Source organism: Dama dama, chromosome 31 (genome assembly GCF_033118175.1).
Source record: "Dama dama isolate Ldn47 chromosome 31, ASM3311817v1, whole genome shotgun sequence".
Lineage (NCBI taxonomy): Eukaryota > Metazoa > Chordata > Mammalia > Artiodactyla > Cervidae > Dama > Dama dama.
The window spans coordinates 12,907,109-12,925,346 of record NC_083711.1 but is presented as its reverse complement, the minus strand read 5'-3'; the positions used below and the strand labels follow the sequence as shown (position 1 = coordinate 12,925,346).

The 18,238-nt window shown below is 39.7% G+C and overlaps 1 protein-coding gene and 1 non-coding gene across 2 annotated transcripts; both read right to left on the bottom strand.

Moving 5' to 3' along the window:
• Positions 1-335: 335 nt before the first annotated feature.
• Positions 336-16,956, bottom strand: LOC133049963 (glycine cleavage system H protein, mitochondrial-like). The gene is made up of 2 exons (XM_061134046.1): positions 16,926-16,956; positions 336-923 (listed from the first exon to the last, which is right to left on the bottom strand). Exons 1-2 carry the CDS (start codon positions 16,954-16,956, stop codon positions 379-381), a joined length of 576 nt encoding a protein of 191 aa, XP_060990029.1. The 3' UTR covers positions 336-378.
• TRNAC-ACA (transfer RNA cysteine (anticodon ACA)) lies at positions 13,922-13,993 on the bottom strand. Its single transcript has one exon. It is a non-coding gene; the product is annotated as a tRNA-Cys (tRNA).
• Positions 16,957-18,238: the final 1,282 nt, after the last annotated feature.

Genomic DNA, 18,238 nt, shown 5'->3' with positions numbered 1-18,238 from the left:
GCATTTATTTCTAGTGGGAAGATCATTTTGACCCAAATCCAAGGATAGCTGTAAGCAAGTTACAATGTCATATAAGGTATAAGATAACCATGTTATCCTGGAATTACATAATTTTTGTAATTAGTTTTATCAGAGATAATTTCAGGAATTCTGAATATTATAACTGGAGCCTAGCCTAAAAATCACAGGATGCTGTGGAAAAAATGCACAGTGTTTAACTGAAGGCATTAGAAAGTTAAGGGGTATTTTCTTCAGGAAACATTGTTACAAGTAGTTTCTTTTGCTAAAAGTTGCTTTTTAAATATCTATCCACCACTAATTTAAGACAACTATGCTAGATTAAGTTGTTTCAAAGTAGTTTATTTAGGGGTTCCATTTTCATTCCTCAATAGATTTTATGTATTTTTCATATGCTTCTTCACTCATTAGTTCATCTAGTTCTGAAGGGTTACTGAATGTCATCTTGATCAGCCAACCATCTTCATAACAAGACTTGTTGACAAGTCCTGGATTTTCTGCTAGAGCTGTATTAATTTCAGTTACTTCTCCTGATAGAGGGGAATAGAGTTCACCAGCAGCTTTCACACTTTCCAAAGCTCCAAACTCCTCTTGTTTGTTCACCTTTGTCCCAACTTCAGGCAGACTACAGTAAACAACATCTCCCAAAGCTTCGTGTGCAAAATTGCTGATTCCCACTGTTCCAACACCGTTTTCTGTTGTTACCCATTCATGTTTTTCTGTGAATTTCCACACCGACAGCAGAGCAGGGCCGGTGCGCAGCGCCCGGCCGGCACCCGCCCGCAGTCCCCAGGGCCGCTGCGAGCAGAACGCGCTGGCTGCAGAGATGGCGCGCAGGCTGCCGACCGCGGCCCGCACGCTCCGCGCGGCACCTAGAGCACCCCGGCCGTGACATGGAAATTTAACTGTTTTAATTCACCTTCTTTCTTGTAGAGGAAGGATGGCATGGAGATACTTTCTCATCCATTTCCTGGGAAAGAGGACTAATTTTTTGGCTGCTGCTGATGGAGTTTGATGCGCCATCAGATTCCATCAGAAAAGAAAGAGAGGGAGGAAAGTATTTCAGCAGAGAGAATATATACCTGGGAATGTGTACTTATCTTCCCCAAGCTCAAGACCAGTTGAGGATAATGATAAGGAAGTCGTTCTTCCATCATGTCCAACTCTTTGCAACCCCATGAACTGCAGCATGCCAGTCTTCCCTATCCTTCAGTATGTCCCAGAGTTTGCTCAAAATCATGTTCATTAAGTCCATGATGCCATCCAACCATCTCCTCCTCTGTCACCCCCTTCTCCTTTTGCCTTCAGTCTTTTCCAGCCTCAGGGTCATTTCTGATGAGTCAGCACTTCACATCCTGAGGTCCAAATATTGGAGCTTCAGCTTCAGCATTCATCCCTCCAATGACTATTCAGTGTTGATCTCCTTCAGGACTGACTGGTCTGATCTCCTTGCAGTTCAACAAGGAAGTATTAAGACCGAATATTGTCTTTATTTCTATTGTAGTTGACCTTGAGAATGTGACATATATGTAGGCAAGTGGAGTCCTGATTCTGAACCCAAGAAACAGACAGGCTTACCCTCTCAGTCCTAGGCTATGTTGGACCAGCACAGGACTCCCCATAGGGATGCCTCTGTAAGACATTCATCATGGAATAACAGAAGAATGTTGACTCCCTTTGAGCAGCTCCCTCTAAGAGAGGATCAAGGAGGGCCTGGAAAGCATAGCCCGTTTCTTACCTCTTATTCTTTAATAAAATAAAAATTTCTCTCTCAATTCTTAGGGATAGAGTAGGTGAGAAGGAAGAAATAGCCAGAAGTGTTACCTATTGCACTCCCTTTCTATGGGGGAGAAATTCATCTCTTCTTGAGAAAGAATGATGTTGAGGAGATTCCCATGTAGGTAGAAGGAGAGATCTGTGCTTGCTGGAACAGAGGAGCTCTGCGCTCAGCTCCTGGACGCACTTCTGGAAGAACTGAGAAGAAATGACTGGTTGTCAGTATTTAAAGAAGCAGAACCCCAGGCACCTGACTTACCAGCCTTCTCAAAGATTAACACACATCAAAACATGGGCTAGAGGTAGTTGAATGACTAGAGTTGAATTTACCATCAGGGTGTCAGAATAGGGGGTAGGAACTGAAATGCACCTGAGCTATAGACAACTAAGGAATGGGATATTATATTTTGTGAACTCTAAGATGCTTAAAGCTCAACATTCAGAAAACTAAGTTCATGGCATCCGATCCCAACACTTCATGGCAAATAGATGGGAAACAGTGGAAACAGTGGCTGACTTTATATTTGGGGGCTCCAAAATCACTGTAGATGGTGATTGCAGCCATGAAATTAAAAGACGCTTACCCCTTGGAAGGAAAGTTATGACCAACCCAGATAGCATATTAAAAAGCAGAGACATTACTTTGTCAACAAAGGTCCCTCTGGTCAAGGCTATGGTTTTTCCAGTAGTCATGTATGGATGTGAGAGTTGGCCTATAAAGAAAGGTGAGCACCAAAGAATTGATGCTTTTGAACTGTGGTGTTGGAGAAGACTCTTGAGAGTCCCTTGGACTGCAAGGAGATCCAACCAGTTCATCCTAAAGGAAATCAGTCCTGAATATTCATTGGAAGGACTGATGCTGAAGCTGAAACTCCAATACTTTGGCCACCTGATGTGAAGAACTGACTCATTGGAAAAGACCCTGATGCTCAGAAAGATTGAGGGTGGGAGGAGAAGGGGATGACAGAGGATGAGATGGTTGCATGGCATCACTGACTCAATGGACATGAATTTGGGTAAACTCCAGGAGTTGGTGATGGACAGGGAGGCCTGGCATGCTGTGGTTCATGGGGTTGCAAAGAGTCAGACACAACTGAGCGTCTGAACTGAACTGAAGATGCTGAATTCAGTTATACTCCACCAAGAAAAATGTTGCTACTAAACTGTGACTTAATTCTATCATTTCTCTTGGTGTTTTTACTTTATACTGATGAAAACATTTTTCCTAGATTTCTCTAGGTATATAGAATTCTGTCATGTACTACCCCTATGCATAAATAAAAAGGAAAATATAAGCAGAATCAATTTTAATCCACATTAATAGTAGTCTTTCCCACTTGGAGTTTTCTGAATACAGTTTTCTGTATTTCATTTTGATTTCATTTCTGAATTTCATTTTGATTCAGACTTGTCAGTGTTCATGGTTTCTTTTCAGTACCTTCCTCTGTGCTATGAAAGCATTGGGCATGCAGCATTTATGAAAAGTATGTTCCTTGAAATTAATATGATGTTCAATTAAGAAAAGAAATAGATAGGAAAGAGAGGGGAAAAAAGCTTGTTCCACCATTGTTTCTGGATGTTCACTTCCCATTTCACCATAACTGCCACATGGTGACAATGGCGGTAAGACATTTTTGATTGTAAAAATTCTCCCAATTTCAGAGATGTTAAGATGTAAATTTTAAAAAATGTGTAGTCTAGAATGGATGGATAGTATTTTTTTGTTTGTTTGTTTTTTTGCACAACTGAGTTTCATTCCTATTACATTTATAATTGGGAGATAGCTTAAAGGCCTATTTTCCAATATTTTACAAAATGATAATAAAATCAAGGCTTATATAAGCTATGTCTATTTCTCAGGATCACAAAATCTTGTGGGTTTTAATGTAATACTGCTTAGAGGTGTGTGTACGTTCAATTGTTCAGCCATGTCCAACTCTTTGCGACCCCATGGATCGTATGTAGCCTGCAAGGCTCCTCTGTCCATAGAATTTCCCAGGCAAGAATACTGGAGTGGGTTGCCATTTCCTCCTCCAGGGGATCTTCTAAACCCAGGGATCAAATCTGTGTCTCCTGCATTGTAGGGAGATCCTTTACCACTCAGCCACTGGGGAAGCCCACTGCTTAGAGGTATGACAACTTAATTCTCAGTAATGACAGCTCCTTGTGGGCTCTGGGCAGTGGGGTCATGATTGGTTATGTAACAGCTGGGTCTCTTTCTCTTATATCTTAAATTACATAAATATGCCACCATCTACTATCTGTGTTTCAATAGGGTCTTTTATTGATCATTACAAAGAGGCATTAGACTGATTTAGGAATAGAAAAATAGGATGCATTTACTCCAATATTCAAAATGATAATAAAACCAGTACAAAATGATAATAAAACCAAGGCTCATATAAGCTATGTCTATTTCCCAGATCACATAATCTTGTGGATTTCAATATAATACTGCTTAGAGGTGTATTGGCTTCCTTTGTAGCTTAGTCGGTAAAGAATCTGCCTGTAGTGCAGGAGATCTGGCTTTGATCCCTGGGTCTGGAAGATCCCCTGAAGAAGGAAATGGCAACCCACTCCGGTATCCTTGCCTGGAAAATCTCATGGACAGAAAAGCCTAGTGGGCTGCTGTCCATGGGGTTGCAAAGAGTCAGACATGAGTGGGCGACTAACACTTACTTACTTACTCCAATATTTAGTGCCTCTCAGTTTATCACCTTTTGCCTTAACCAAATATTAAATGTTAACTGATGTATAGGTCAATGGAGTTCTATGAACTGTATGATCTTGGGATGTCACTTGGTTTATCTGGCTATTGAGTTACTTAGTTACAGAGTTGGGGTTTTCCTGGTGGCTCCACGGTAATAGAATCTGCTGGAGATGTGGATTTGATCCCTGGGATCAGAAGATCGCCTGGAGGAGGAAATGGCAACTCATTCCAGTATTCTTGCCTGGGAAATCCCATGGACAGAGAAGTCTGGTGGGCTACAGTCCATGGGGTTGCAAAGAGTCAGACTTGACTTAGTGACTAAACAACAACATCTGTAGAATACACAGGTTAAATTAGATCATCTTCCAACAGGACACGTAATGATCTTCCGGTTCATCACAGCTCATCACGATACAAGATACACATCTACAGGAAATAAGGTCTAAGTTGAATGGTTTATCTTTGTTGGAGAAATGCGAAACCAAAATGGTTCTGACAGAATGATTAGCAATAAATTGATCCCTGAAAGATCAATTATGCCAAGATTTATTTCTGTACAAGCGAAGGACTATTTAGTCATTCTGGATAATTTTAGGTTTTAATCTTCAAATGTCATCACTGTAGCTTGGGATTTAAGTCATTTTGGTAGGGTTTATAATTCCACATCAAGTCATGGCTAACAATAAGAGGAAGTTCAGGGGCTCAAAAATGGCTATAAGAGCAGAGAAAGGGACCTGTAGTGAATCCACAAGCTAACCAGATACCTGATGCAGGAATGTGTATTTTCTAAGAGATACCACCCCTGTGAGTGATGTTGATCTGAGTCTCAGAGAAATGAGGAGTGTCTTGCAATCTTTCTGCTGGCTAATGCACCAGAAACCTAGCTGGCCCATTCCTCGGATACTTGGTTCTGCTTCTTTATTTTCCAGCTGCTGTTATCTATATTCTTCTGTCCAGCTTTCTCCACAGGATCCTCTTATGCACATATTTCCCTTAACTTTTCCCCACTCTGCTGTATCTGAGGCAAGCCTAACAATGATTTTATTGTTTATTTGTTTATATTGCTAAGGACTACATGATCAAAAAAGGTAACCAATCTTAGCAAAAAAATCTCATAATATATGAAGTCTCTAGAGTTCGCTGAAATGGAAAGAAGTTTACATATACATTCTGGCAGCCTCTTTTGCAGACTACCAGTCCTGATGGCTCAGCAGGTTAAGAATCTGCCTGCAAGGCTGGAGACTCCAGTTCGATCCCTGGGTTGGGAAGATCCCCTGGAGGAGGAAATGGCAACCCGCTTCAGTATTCCTGCCTGGAACATCCCGTGGACAGAGGAGCCTGGTGGGCTACAGTCCGTGGGGTTGCAAAGAGTCAGACACGGCTGAGTGATTAAGCCAGCAGCAACAGCAGCAGTCCTGACTACGTTGGGTTCTGGTCCAGGGTGCTCCAAAGTCAGCCTCGAGTCCAGCAGCTCTGGCACTGTTGGTGCCTGCATTGTGTGGCTCCCTCCTTCCTGTATTTCTTTGTCATATTCCTTCCTTAACCTTTAAGCTATTTTTAAAAGCTGGCCTTTAGTCCAAATGGTGTGTCCAGAGTTGGTCATTATAACATGATCACGCTTGGGTTGGTTTTCAGGTTATTATTTTCTCTCTTCGCCTTGATCCGTGGGAATGCCACTTCTTTCTTGCTGACTCCTAGTTCCCCACCTTGGTCCAGGTCAATACTTTTCTACATTCATCTCAACTCCAAATGGGAGATTCTTTCCAGTGGTATGCTGTTAAATGTTTAGCAGCCAGCTCTTAGAAGCAGAAGGAAAATCTGTCCTGTGGCATTTGCAATTTCCACGGTGTAAGTACTCCCACTGCGGTTGATTTCAAACTACCTATGTGGTACCACTGAACTAGTATTTGGGGACAGAAGCACAGAGATGGCTGTTACTAGCTGGCTCCAGTATCCCACTGGTTCTCTCTCTAACTAATTTATTGAGAACGGTGGTTGGCATAGTGCATGGAGAAACCAAATTTATTCTTACTGCATCTCAAAAAACAAAACAAAACAAAAAACTTTTGTCATTTTTTCCCCCTCATCTTAAGAAATCCTAGGCAGATTCCATAACTTCTCTGATGACTTTTAGTATTAAAATATCTACTCAATGTACAGTTCATGTAAAAAAAGCTGGCGCTTGGAGCCTGATGCTCATTTTTTACCCCAAGTCCAGGTGACCTCAGGGGGTCCTTCCAGAGCTAATATGCTGGGAAAATCAGAAATACTTGTTCACAGTCCTTTGTGACTTGGCTTTATTGATGTGAGCCAGTAGTCTATAATCTGGTCAACTTGTAATGTTGAATTTCTCTCTCTCTCTTTTTGATACTCTTTGGTCTGACCCAACAAAGCGCTTATGGGCTCTAGAACTAGATTGCCTGGTTTTGAATCTTGGCTTTGCCACTTCCTAGCAGTGAGACTTTGACCTTCCCATGCCTTTGTTTTCTCACCTGGAAAATGGGGAAATTAGGAGAGCACCTATTTCATAGTGTTCTGCAGATTACAGGGTTATTATGGGTATAGGATTTGCAGCAGTGACGTGAGTGGTGGGTACTATATACATGTCAGATACCATTGAAAAGTGTGAAAGTGTTAGTCACTCAGTCGTGTCCGACTTTTTTGCAACCTCATGGACTGTAGCCTGCCAGGCTCCTCTGTCCATTGGATTCACCAGGCAAGAATACCGGAGTGGGTAGCCATTCCCTTCTCCAGGGGATCTTCCTGACCCAGGGATCAAACCTGGGTCTCCTGCATTGCAGGTAGATTCTTTATCATCTGAGCCACCAGGGAAGCTCTAGATATCTTCAGTTCAGTTCAGTCACTCAGTCGTGTCCGGCACTTTGCGACCCCATGGACTGCAGCATGCCAGGCCTCCCTGTCCATCACCAACTCCCAGAGCTTACTCAAACTCATGTCCATCGAGTTGGTGATGCCATCCATCCATCTCATCCTCTGTCGTCCCCTTCTCCTCCCGCCTTCAATCTTTCCCAGCACCAGGGTCTTTTCCAATGAGTTGGTTCTTCGCCGTATATTATCACTATCAAAAAATGATGGAGACACACAGGCTACTTCTCTCTGCCTCCTGCAGGCGGTGTGGCGTCTCTCTCTGCATTAGGTTCTCTCTGAGCTTGAGGAACACACATCCTCCGTATGACTCTCTTCTGCCATGTTCACTTTCCCTGGCTGAAGGAGCTGTGCCTCCCCCCTCTGTGGGCGGGAGGGTAAGTACCACGGCCTAGGACACGTGAGGCTGTGTTCCCTCTCTGGTCTTTCCAAGGTCCTCATGAGGTTCATCTTTCCAATAGTTCTTTTTTTGAACTAATAACTCCATTCCTGGTAATCAATCCTAATAAACAAAAACTCAAATAATGGCAAAGCCTCCTGTTTAAAGATGTTCTTTGTATCTCTCTCCTTTTGGTTTTCTCTTATATACTCTGGTGTGGGGGAGGGTGGTATTTGGTAAAGCTGTTAGAACTGGTTTTAGCTACCCCGTGGCAAGTCTTACACAGATACCCCTTTAAAATCATGAGGATACTTGTCAGGGAATGTTCTCCATTTGGGGTCTCAGGTGAAAATGGAAGACAGGAGGGTTGGTCTTAATATTCTGCCACACACCCTTTCCTGGATCCTCCCACAAACTTCCCTAAAATACAGAATATTAAATCTGTATTCTGCAAATTCTTCTATCCAGCTAGACTTGTTCCCTTCTGTGACTTTTTGTGTCTTTAAACTTATTTTCTAATGACAACCTTCTGCAACACTTAAAACATTTACCAAATATATTTTCTGGTTTATCTAAAAAATGTGTTCTTTTAAAAAATTTATTTTTGGCCCATACCCTGGGGGTGCTAGAATATTTGCTTCCTTTTATAAGTTACACCTGATATCAAGAACATTAACACCAATTTTGACAAAATAGTAATTGCACTGTACATTTTATGTATGTTACAATTCATAGTAAGTTGAAACAGGAGTATTTTTCATAAGCTCCCACCACTGCAATTTTTATAATCTAATACATAGTAAGGATGCTAACTAGTTAGAATCAATGTGTTCAAGAAAGACTTTGAAGCTGTATTTTAATTTTAAGAATTTATTTATAGCTCTGATAAATGGCATTTTACATGTTGTATCACAATGGGGTTCATTCTAAGCACTAAGTGTGGGACTTATGAATTACAAAAGAATCTTCTACTTTACACCAAATGCTTTGCCTCTTAATGGAGATTTATCATTGATTTTATTTGAAATAACTTGCTTTTTGAGACCATAAATAATTCAGTTTCTATTGAATTAAATCATAACCTCAGGACTATAAATCTAGCAATCTAGAATAGTTGATTAATGCTATGAAATGTTAAGCTTGAGTAAAGGGTTATGAATACATGAAAGGATGGGGAAAGTGATAGTATTGGAAACTTTAAATACATTGGCATTATTATATTAATGCAGTTCTAGGATATTTATTCGTAATATGTGGATTATATCACAATGTATTATATTATTGGAAACCCTGCATGTGTGTGTATGCTCCTCTACCCGTGGGATGCTCTAGGCAAGAATACTAAGGTGGGTCGCCATGCCCTTCTCCAGCGAATCTTTCCAACCCGGGGACTGAACCTGCGTCTCTTAAGTCTCCTGTATCCACAGACAGGTCCTTTATCACTAGCACCACCTGGGAAACCCTAAATAAACTCCAATGAAAACACTTAAATTTTATAACAGGATAAGTAATGAGTTTATTTGCAAATTAAGATGACAATAAAATGTCACATAAAAGCCAAATAGGGTCGGGCATTAGCACTCAATGGGATATTATGTACTTGTTTGAAGGTGATTTTGTAAAAATGTATAATAGGAGAATTATTCATGCCATAGTAAAGAAAGTTAGGTACTTTTGTCTACACAGACACACACACACACACATATATATATACATTCAGTTCAGTTCAGTTTAGTTGCTAAGTCATATCTGACCCTTTGTAACCACATGGACTGCTGCACGGGGCTTCCCTGTCCATCATGAACTCCCAGAGCTTACTCAAACTTATGTTAATCGAGTCAGTGATGCCATCCAACCATTGCATCCTCTGTCATCCCCTTCTCCTCCCACCCTCAATCTCTCTGAGCATCAGGGTCTTTTCCAATGAGTCAGTTCTTCACATCAGGTGGCCAAAGTATTGGAGTTTCAGCTTCAGCATCAGTCCTTCCAATGAATATTCAGGACTGATCTTCTTTAGGATGGACTGGTTGGATCTCCTTGCAGTCCAAGGGACTCTCAAGAGTCTTCTCCAACACCACAGTTCAAAAGCATCAATTCTTCTGCGCTCAGCTTTCTTTATAGTCCAACTCTCACATCCATACATGACTACTGGGCAAACCATAGCTTTGACTAGATGGACATTTGTTGGTAAAGTAATGTCTCTGCTTTTTAATATGCTGTCTAGGTTGGTCATAGCTTTTCTTCCAAGGAGCAAGTGTCTTTTAATTTCATGGCTGCAGTCACACCATCTGCAGTGATTTTGGAGCCCCCCAAAATAAAGTCTGTCACTGTTTCCCCATCTATTTGCCATGAAGTGATGGAACTGGATGCCATGATCTTCGTTTTCTGAATGTTGAGCTTTAAGCCAACTTTTTACTCTCCTCTTTCACTTTCATCAAGCGGCTCTTTAGTTCTTCTTTGCTTTCTGCCATAAGGGTGGTGTCATCTGTGTATCTGAGGTTATTGGTATTTCTTCCGGCAATCTTTATTCCAGCTTGTGCTTCATCCAGCCTGGCATTACACATGATGTACTCTGCATATAAGTTGAATAAGCAGGGTGACAATATACAGCCTTGATGTACTCCTTTCCCTATTTGGAACCAGTCTGTTTTCCATGTCCAATTCTAACTGTTGCTTCTTGGCCTGCATACAGATTTCTCAGGAGGCAGGTAAGGTAGTCTGGTATTCCCATCTCTTGAAGAATTTTCCACAGTTTGTTGTGATCCACACAGTCAAAGACTTTGGCGTAGTCAATAAAGCAAAAGTAGATGTTTTTCTGGAACTCTCTTGCTTTTTCGATGATCTAGTGGATGTTGGCAATTTGATATATTGCATATGTGTATATATTTATATATACATGTGAAGTTTCATATATAAAAATGAACATGATTATATGAAACCAAAAAGAAAAAAACAAAATCCAAAATTCCATTTAGATCCACAAAAAAAGAAAATCAAGTCATCAAGTGTTAACACTGATAGTATTTTGTATAGTGGGAGTATGGCTGATCTTTTTTCTCTGTTTTCTATTTTCCATAATGAGCATATATTCGTTTTAGAATGAACAAAACAAGAAAGTTTTCAAAAGTAATGCAGCCACACATAATGGTTTCCCTGTATTAAATTTACATAAATGTGTGATTTCATTAAACAGAAATGCATTAGCACCAAACTGCACTTCCTATTACCGTGTGTCACTTCAGGCAGTTATTGAGAATCCTTCCCACCTTAAAGAGTATAAACCTATTTCTTTAGTTCTGCAGCCTAAGTTAAAAGGTGGAGTAAGTGCTAACATTTCTTTTTGAAGAAAAAAACATCAATTTTAGTGCAGACTTTCTACCTAGCACTGAAAACGTCATTAGGAAATTGTAGTCCTTAACCTAAAAGCTTAAAAATCTAAATTATATGGATGAATCAGTTTAGACTCATGAATAATATGAAAAGGTCTTTTAATCGTAAAAAGGCCTGGACAATAAAATGAATCGTTTTGAGGTTGGCTATTTCTGTGTAAGATGAGATTTTTTTTTTTCCCTCAGAAACATTTGAAAGAGTATTGAAGCTGGAAATCATTCCAACAGTGAAGGGAAAAAAATAGAGCTATAAACAGGATGAAGAAACAAGTGAGCAATTAGAAAACAGAGGAACAAACTGAAGACAACAATAGAGGCTGGGAAAACAGCAGCAGTAGATTCAGAATATGTGTTTACTAACGGCCTATGTAAGCAGAGAGAGGAGAGACTGTCCATCATGTATGGATCCATGTGACTTTTTGACGCCTGGTTTCACATATAATAGGAGATTATTTAAGTCAGGACCTCTAGAAATAAATAATCTTTTGCTGCCATTCAAGAATAATAACATAGTTATTAACAATAAGAATTAATGTCTAATAATAAGAATATATGAAATCAGCTTGTCCATTAGTTTTTTTTTTTTTTTTTTTGAGTTTTCATATGCAACATATACAAATTTTAGCTCACATTGCAATTGTGATGTGCAGAGGAAAATAATTATTTTTTCTGCAACTGATCTGTTTCTCTCCCAGAGAGCTCATCTTCTAGTTAGTAGGGAAAAAATATTACCTAAATGTGCAGTTTAAAGCCAAGACCCCTTGGATGAATTAAACACTTCCAAGCAACTACCAAGACTCTATTGTGGAGTGATTTTTCAGCATTTTATGAGAAGTTTATCTTTCTGAGCTGCAATTCAGGTGTATGGAGGGAGGTTGGTTGCCCTTGGCAATGAGTGAAGGCTAGGTTGGGCTGGTCCTTGATTCTACCCAGATGCTGTATTCTTTTGTGTCCCTTTGGGCCCTGCCTTCCTCATACTGACAAGTTTGTAGCTGGAGAACTCCCAAGCCCTTTTAATGGTTTAGGAATGACCTACCATTTCCCTTCAGATCTTAATGGTGCTGGGCTTTGGTTAAATTATTTCCTTAAACTTAATTTTTTCATGCATGTGTGTATTTATTCATGTGCATAAGTGTTCAGATTTATGTATGTATCTGATCATCTGTGTCTATTTTTATTTGTGAAAAGTTGATTTACAGTATTAAATAAATTTCAGGTGTACAAGATAATGATTCACAGTTTTTAAAGCTTGTACGCCATTTACAATTTTGGCTGTATTTCCTGTGCCATACAATATACCCTTGCAGCTTATTTACCTTATACATAGTAGCTAGTATGACTTAATCTCCCACCCCTCTCTTGTCCCTCCCATCTTCCTTCTCCCCACTGGTAACCACTAGTTTGTTCCTTTTATCTGTGAGTCTGTTTCTTCTTTGTTATATTTACTGGTTTGTTGTTTGTCTTATTTTTTAGATTCCACATATAAGTGATAAATACAGTATTTGTCTGTGTCTGATTTATTTCATTAGGCATAGTATTCTCTAGGTTCAACCATGTTGCTTCAAATGGAAAAAAATTATTTTTTATGGCTGAGTAGTATCCCACTGTGTGTGCACACATGTATTTGATGTTGTTGTTGTTTCGTCACTAAGTCAAGTCCAACTCTTTGTGTCCTCATGGACTGTAGCCCGCCACGTACCTCTGGCCATGGGATTTTCCAGGCGAGAATACTGGAGTGGGTTACCATTTCCTTCTCTGACAAATACATATACCATGTCTTATTCATCAGTTCATTCATTGATGGACACTTAGATTGCTCCCATATCTTGGCAAGTGTAAGTAAACGTTTATAAATATTGGGATGCGGTATCTTTTCAAACTAGTGCTGTTTTCTTTGGCTCCATGCTCAAGAGTGGAATTGCTGGACCATATGGTAGTTCTATTTTTAGTGTTTTAAGGAAACTCCACACTATTTTCCACAGTGGCTGCACCAGTTTACATTCTCATCATGTGTTTTTCATATTTAGGTGTGTATCTGCTCATGTCCACCTTTTGTGAGGACAGCAGGAAGGGGAGAGAAAGCATAGGTATTAAACTCTATTTTGTATGTATGAAGTCTAGGTATTTATGGGCATCATTATCATATATAATCTTCATGGAAATCTTAGCAGTAGCTACTGTTATCATTTCTTAATCAATAAAGAAGGTGAACCTGAAATTTAATATCAGAAACAGAGCCCATGTCTAATTGAATTCAAAATATATGTTCATTTTATTGTGTTATGGGTGTAGTAAGAATGGAAAAAATAAGTTTATGACCCTTGGTGTTCATTTTGTGATGTTGCCATTTAAATCGGTTATACCAGTTACAGTATTACCAAAAATGTTTTCTAGTTTGTAGCTGCATGATAGTATTCAAGTTTGCTTCAATGTGCATATCTTTGATATTTGGTGAGAAAGAGCATATTTTCACTTGTTTAAATGTATTTGTATTTTTTTCTTGTATAAATTGCTGCCTATTTCAATTTTAATGGTATTATTGTTGTTCTTGTACAGTTTAGTGAAAGATTAAATGCTGTAGAAGTCCCCTGGACAGCAAGGAGATCAAACCAGTCAATATTAAAGGAAAGTGAAAGTGAAGTCACTTAGTCATGTCCGACTCTTTGCAACCCCATGGACTGTAGCCTATCAGGCTCCTCTGACCATGGGATTTTCCAGGCAAGAATACTGGAGTGGGTTGCCATTTCCTTCTCCAGGGGAATCTTCCCAACCCAGGGATTGAACCTGGGTCTCCTGCACTGTAGGCAGACGCTTTACCATCTGAGCCACCAGGGAAGCTCAATTAAAGGAAATCAACCCTGAATATGCATTGGAAGGACAGATGCTGAAACTGAAGCTCCAATACTTTGGCCACCTGATGCTGAGAGGTGACTCATTGGAAAAGACCCTGATGCTGGGAAAGATTGAGGACAGGAGAACAAAGGGGTGACAGAGGATGAGATGGTTGGATGGCATCATTGACTCAATCAACATGACTTTGAGCAAATTCCAGGAGACAGTGAAGAACAGGGAATCCTGTCATGCTGCAGTTCCTGGGGCCAAGAGTCACAGATGACTGAGCAGTTGAACAACATTTGCCATAGAAAGAAATATTTTGCATATTTGATATCAATATTGTTTCTATCTCTTTTTCCTTTCCAGCTGAAGTTTTCTGTGTTTGGTAAACTTTTTAAGATAAAAGTTTAAAATTTGGCAAACACAAATTTCATGATTTTTTCTTTGCAATTTTACTTGGTACTTAGACCTAGAAAGTTATTGTACATGTGTAAAGCAATTATCCTCTTATTAAAAAAATAAAATAGACATTAAAAAAATAATCGTTCCTCTGCAGGTAAAGGAGATATCTTAATTATTCTAACATTTATGAATTTGCTAAAAATGATTCTTTTATGGACCTAGCCTTTATTTAGGGGATGATAAAAGGTAAATATATAACTTAATTTCTTTTAAAATTGGTATATTTTATCAATATAATTTATTTATAATTTTTATTTTAGCCAATGGGGCTTTAATATAATGCTGCTGCAGTTTCTGATTTATCTGTTTTGTTCTATTCATCCTTTTTTTCCAGTCTTATGACAGCTAAATTTTTATCACTGATGTTTTGTAAGCTTTTTAAAGAATTTATTTATTTACTTATTTCGCTGTGCTGGGTCTTATTTACGGCGGGAAAGAGCTTTCACTTTGGCACTGGGACTCTCCGGTGCGATGCAGGGGCTCCAGAGTGTGCCGGCTCAGCTGCTCCGTGGCCTGTGAGATCCCCCTGAACCGGGATGGAGCCTGCGTCCCTGCAGTGGAAGGTGAATTCTTAGCCAGTGGACCACCAGGGAAGTCCCTATAAGATTTTCATATCTGATAAAACTCAGTTCTCCCAGAAGAATACTTTGCTTTTCCTGCATTTAAAAAACCTGTGATGATTCCTTTTTAAAAAATATTTCTTTAATATTCCAATTACTTTAAATGTTTTTTCAGAATCAGTTTTAGAAGTTTTTTGTTATCTTCCTACCACTCCCAATTGGGGATGTGAATGAGATTATAATACCCATATAAATTAACTTGGAGAAAATATTAATCTCTTTATTGAGGTCTAGGTCATAACTTTTCATTAGGGAAGTTTTTCTTTATATTTTCTACTTGACATTTTTTTTTCATTGTAAAAGTTCTGTGTAGCTTTCATTAAACTTCATTAATATTTTATAATTTTATTATTATTGAAAAATAATCTCCTTTATGATTGTGTTTTAGCTACCTGTTATGGCATACAAAACTTGTATGAACTTTAGATGTTCTAGCTTTCCATTTCACTTTTATTATTTCTAGCTGATCATTTATTTCTGGTTGATCATTTATTTCTAATCGATTCATTTGGCTCTTTTAGTTATGTAGTTATTCTAATTGTACACATTGACTTTTAAGTTCCCAATATAGTTTTTATTTCTTATTCTAACCTTATGTTACAAAAGCAACTGTAGAAGAGACGTTGATTAGTTTCCCTGTCTGTTCAATCTCACTTCCTAATTGTTCTACTTGCAGACTTCGTTCTATTTCATTAATGAGTCCGTGAACAGCAAGGACTGGGAGTTAGATGGTGTTCTAAGGAAGCCACGGGATAAGTACTGTGGAGGCTGGAGTTGACACTATGTCAACCCCAAGCCTCCTGGAAACCCCAGGAGCAGGAACTGGCAGTCCTGACTCCGGGGTGCTCACACACACACACACACACACACACACACACACACACACACACCGCAACCGCTAAAAACAATCTGAGACAACATCCAGCCTCAGAAAGACAGGAAGAGAAACCGCTCCATACCTTTCGGCTTATTACAGGGCAGTTTCTCTTTCAGACTTTAGCTTCTACTGTAACAAATCCTTTTTTTCGTGGCTTATCTCTGGTGCACTTCTGTTTCTCACAACCCTGAATCTCCTAAGACGTTGTTGATATCCTCCTTAAAATAGTTTTTATTTATTTGGCTGCAGCGGGTCTCGGCTGTGGCATGCGGGAGCTTTAGGTGCATCGTGTGAACTGTTAGGCGCAGGGTGTGGGGTCTAGCTCCCTGACTAGGGATTGAACCCGGGCCGCCTGTATTGGGGGTGTGGAGTCTCAGCCACTGGATCACCAGGGAAGTCCTGATATTTCCAGGTTTTTAAAATGAATGTCGCATGTATTTCAACTTTAGATTTCATATAAGTGATGACAAGAAGGTGTTCTCCTTTTCTTACTTTAAAAATCTTTGAACATGGTGTTGAAATTTCTTAGACTTGTGGGGGCACCTGTTGAAATAATCCTATCCTGTGACTTTGTTAACCGAACATTTCTTAAGTGGAGCAGAGGGCGTTGGATGGGGGAACCCCAGTTCAGCAACAGATCACAAGAGAAATTAAAATAGAGACGTTCATTACTCACAGGTCCTGGGGAAAGGATCCTATGGGTCTCAAGGGTCCAGCGAGGTGGAAGAGAGGTCAAGGCAGAGTGCAGAAAGAGAGAGAGATAGGACCAGGGGCACGTGTCTCCACTAGGGTCTATGAATGGAGTGCTTTGGCGTTCCTAGGTGAAGGCCAAATTGATCAGTGCAAGGGAAAGAGCAGCCTCTTGGTACACTCCTCTAGGGTCTTATCCAAGGGGCACACAAGAGGAAGGCCATATGAGAGACATGGGTGGCTGATGAACAAGGGCTGTTGGGGAGTCATTTCAGGAGCTTACCTTCACTCATGACTTTGGGGCTGGTGTTCATCTAAGTCCCTGTAGGTTGAACTAGATGGATGCCGAGGCAGCAATATCACAGAACAGAGCAGCTAAACTCTCCACACACATGCATTTTTTTCTTATTTAATCTATGTGTTGCCTATGACATCTACAGATAATCAAATATATTGAACTATAAGTTCAAGTTTCCTGGCATTTGGTTAAATGATCTTTTCATCACACCACACAATGCAAGCTGTATAATATTTCAAAGAAAAGAGACCATGTCTTTCTTATTTTTCCTAGAGGAGAAGAGAATCACAAATTTGTTATGATGTACCTAATAATTATTTTTAGTATTGTGCTTGCTCAGTGGCTAGGTCATGTCTAATTCTTTGTGACACTTTGGGCTGTAGTCCACCAGGCTCCACCGTCCATGGGATTTTTCCAGCAAGAATCCTGAAGCGGGTTTCCTTCTCCAGGGGATCCTCCCAACCCAGGGATCGAACCCACATCTCCTGTGTGTCCTGCATTGCAGACAGATTCTTTATCCACTGAGCCACTAGGGAAGCCCCATTTTTTTTTTTTTTTTTACCGGGTGGCATAATGGCCCCATTGATGGTCCCATCTGATGCCAAGGCCCTGATTCTGTCACAGATTCTTAACTTTCCCTCTTATCAAAGCTTATGATTCAGAAATATATTTCAGATCAATATCTGCCTCCAGCCTGGGGGTGTGGGGAGCTGCTGAGTGGTCCTTCTCAGCCCGTCAATGCTCAGTATTACTGCTAAGGAAGCGGACACATGCTAAGGACACATTTTCAGTGACATTGACAGCTCAACCATCTTTACAAAGATATAAAACATGGTCATTAAAATACACATCATCATATGTGATAGCTCACTGTTTTTTCCTCCAAAATTTTAATGTGAGCATTTTCTAATATATACAGACATTGCAAAAATGGTATAATAGATTTAATGCTTAACTTTTTGGGTCATGGTTTCTTTTTTCTTTGAGTTTAAAAATTTGATTCAGCTCTTTATTGGCCAGATTAAAGACTTCATGGCTTTTCTATTGCCTCATTTCTTGTATATGTCTTTTATATGTCTGCCTGATGCTTTTAAATGTGAACAACTTCTTAGCTGGAGATAATTCTCTTGGGAAACCATTTTATTTCTCTTAGACCATAATAGGCCTTATACTATCATCATCTGGCATTCATTGACACAGTGAATAAATAGAAGGCCAATGTGATGTTTTAACTCTCGTGGGCGATTTTCCCAGTTTGCCTGGATGCCTGTTTGTTTCTTAATTCTTTTTTAATGTTT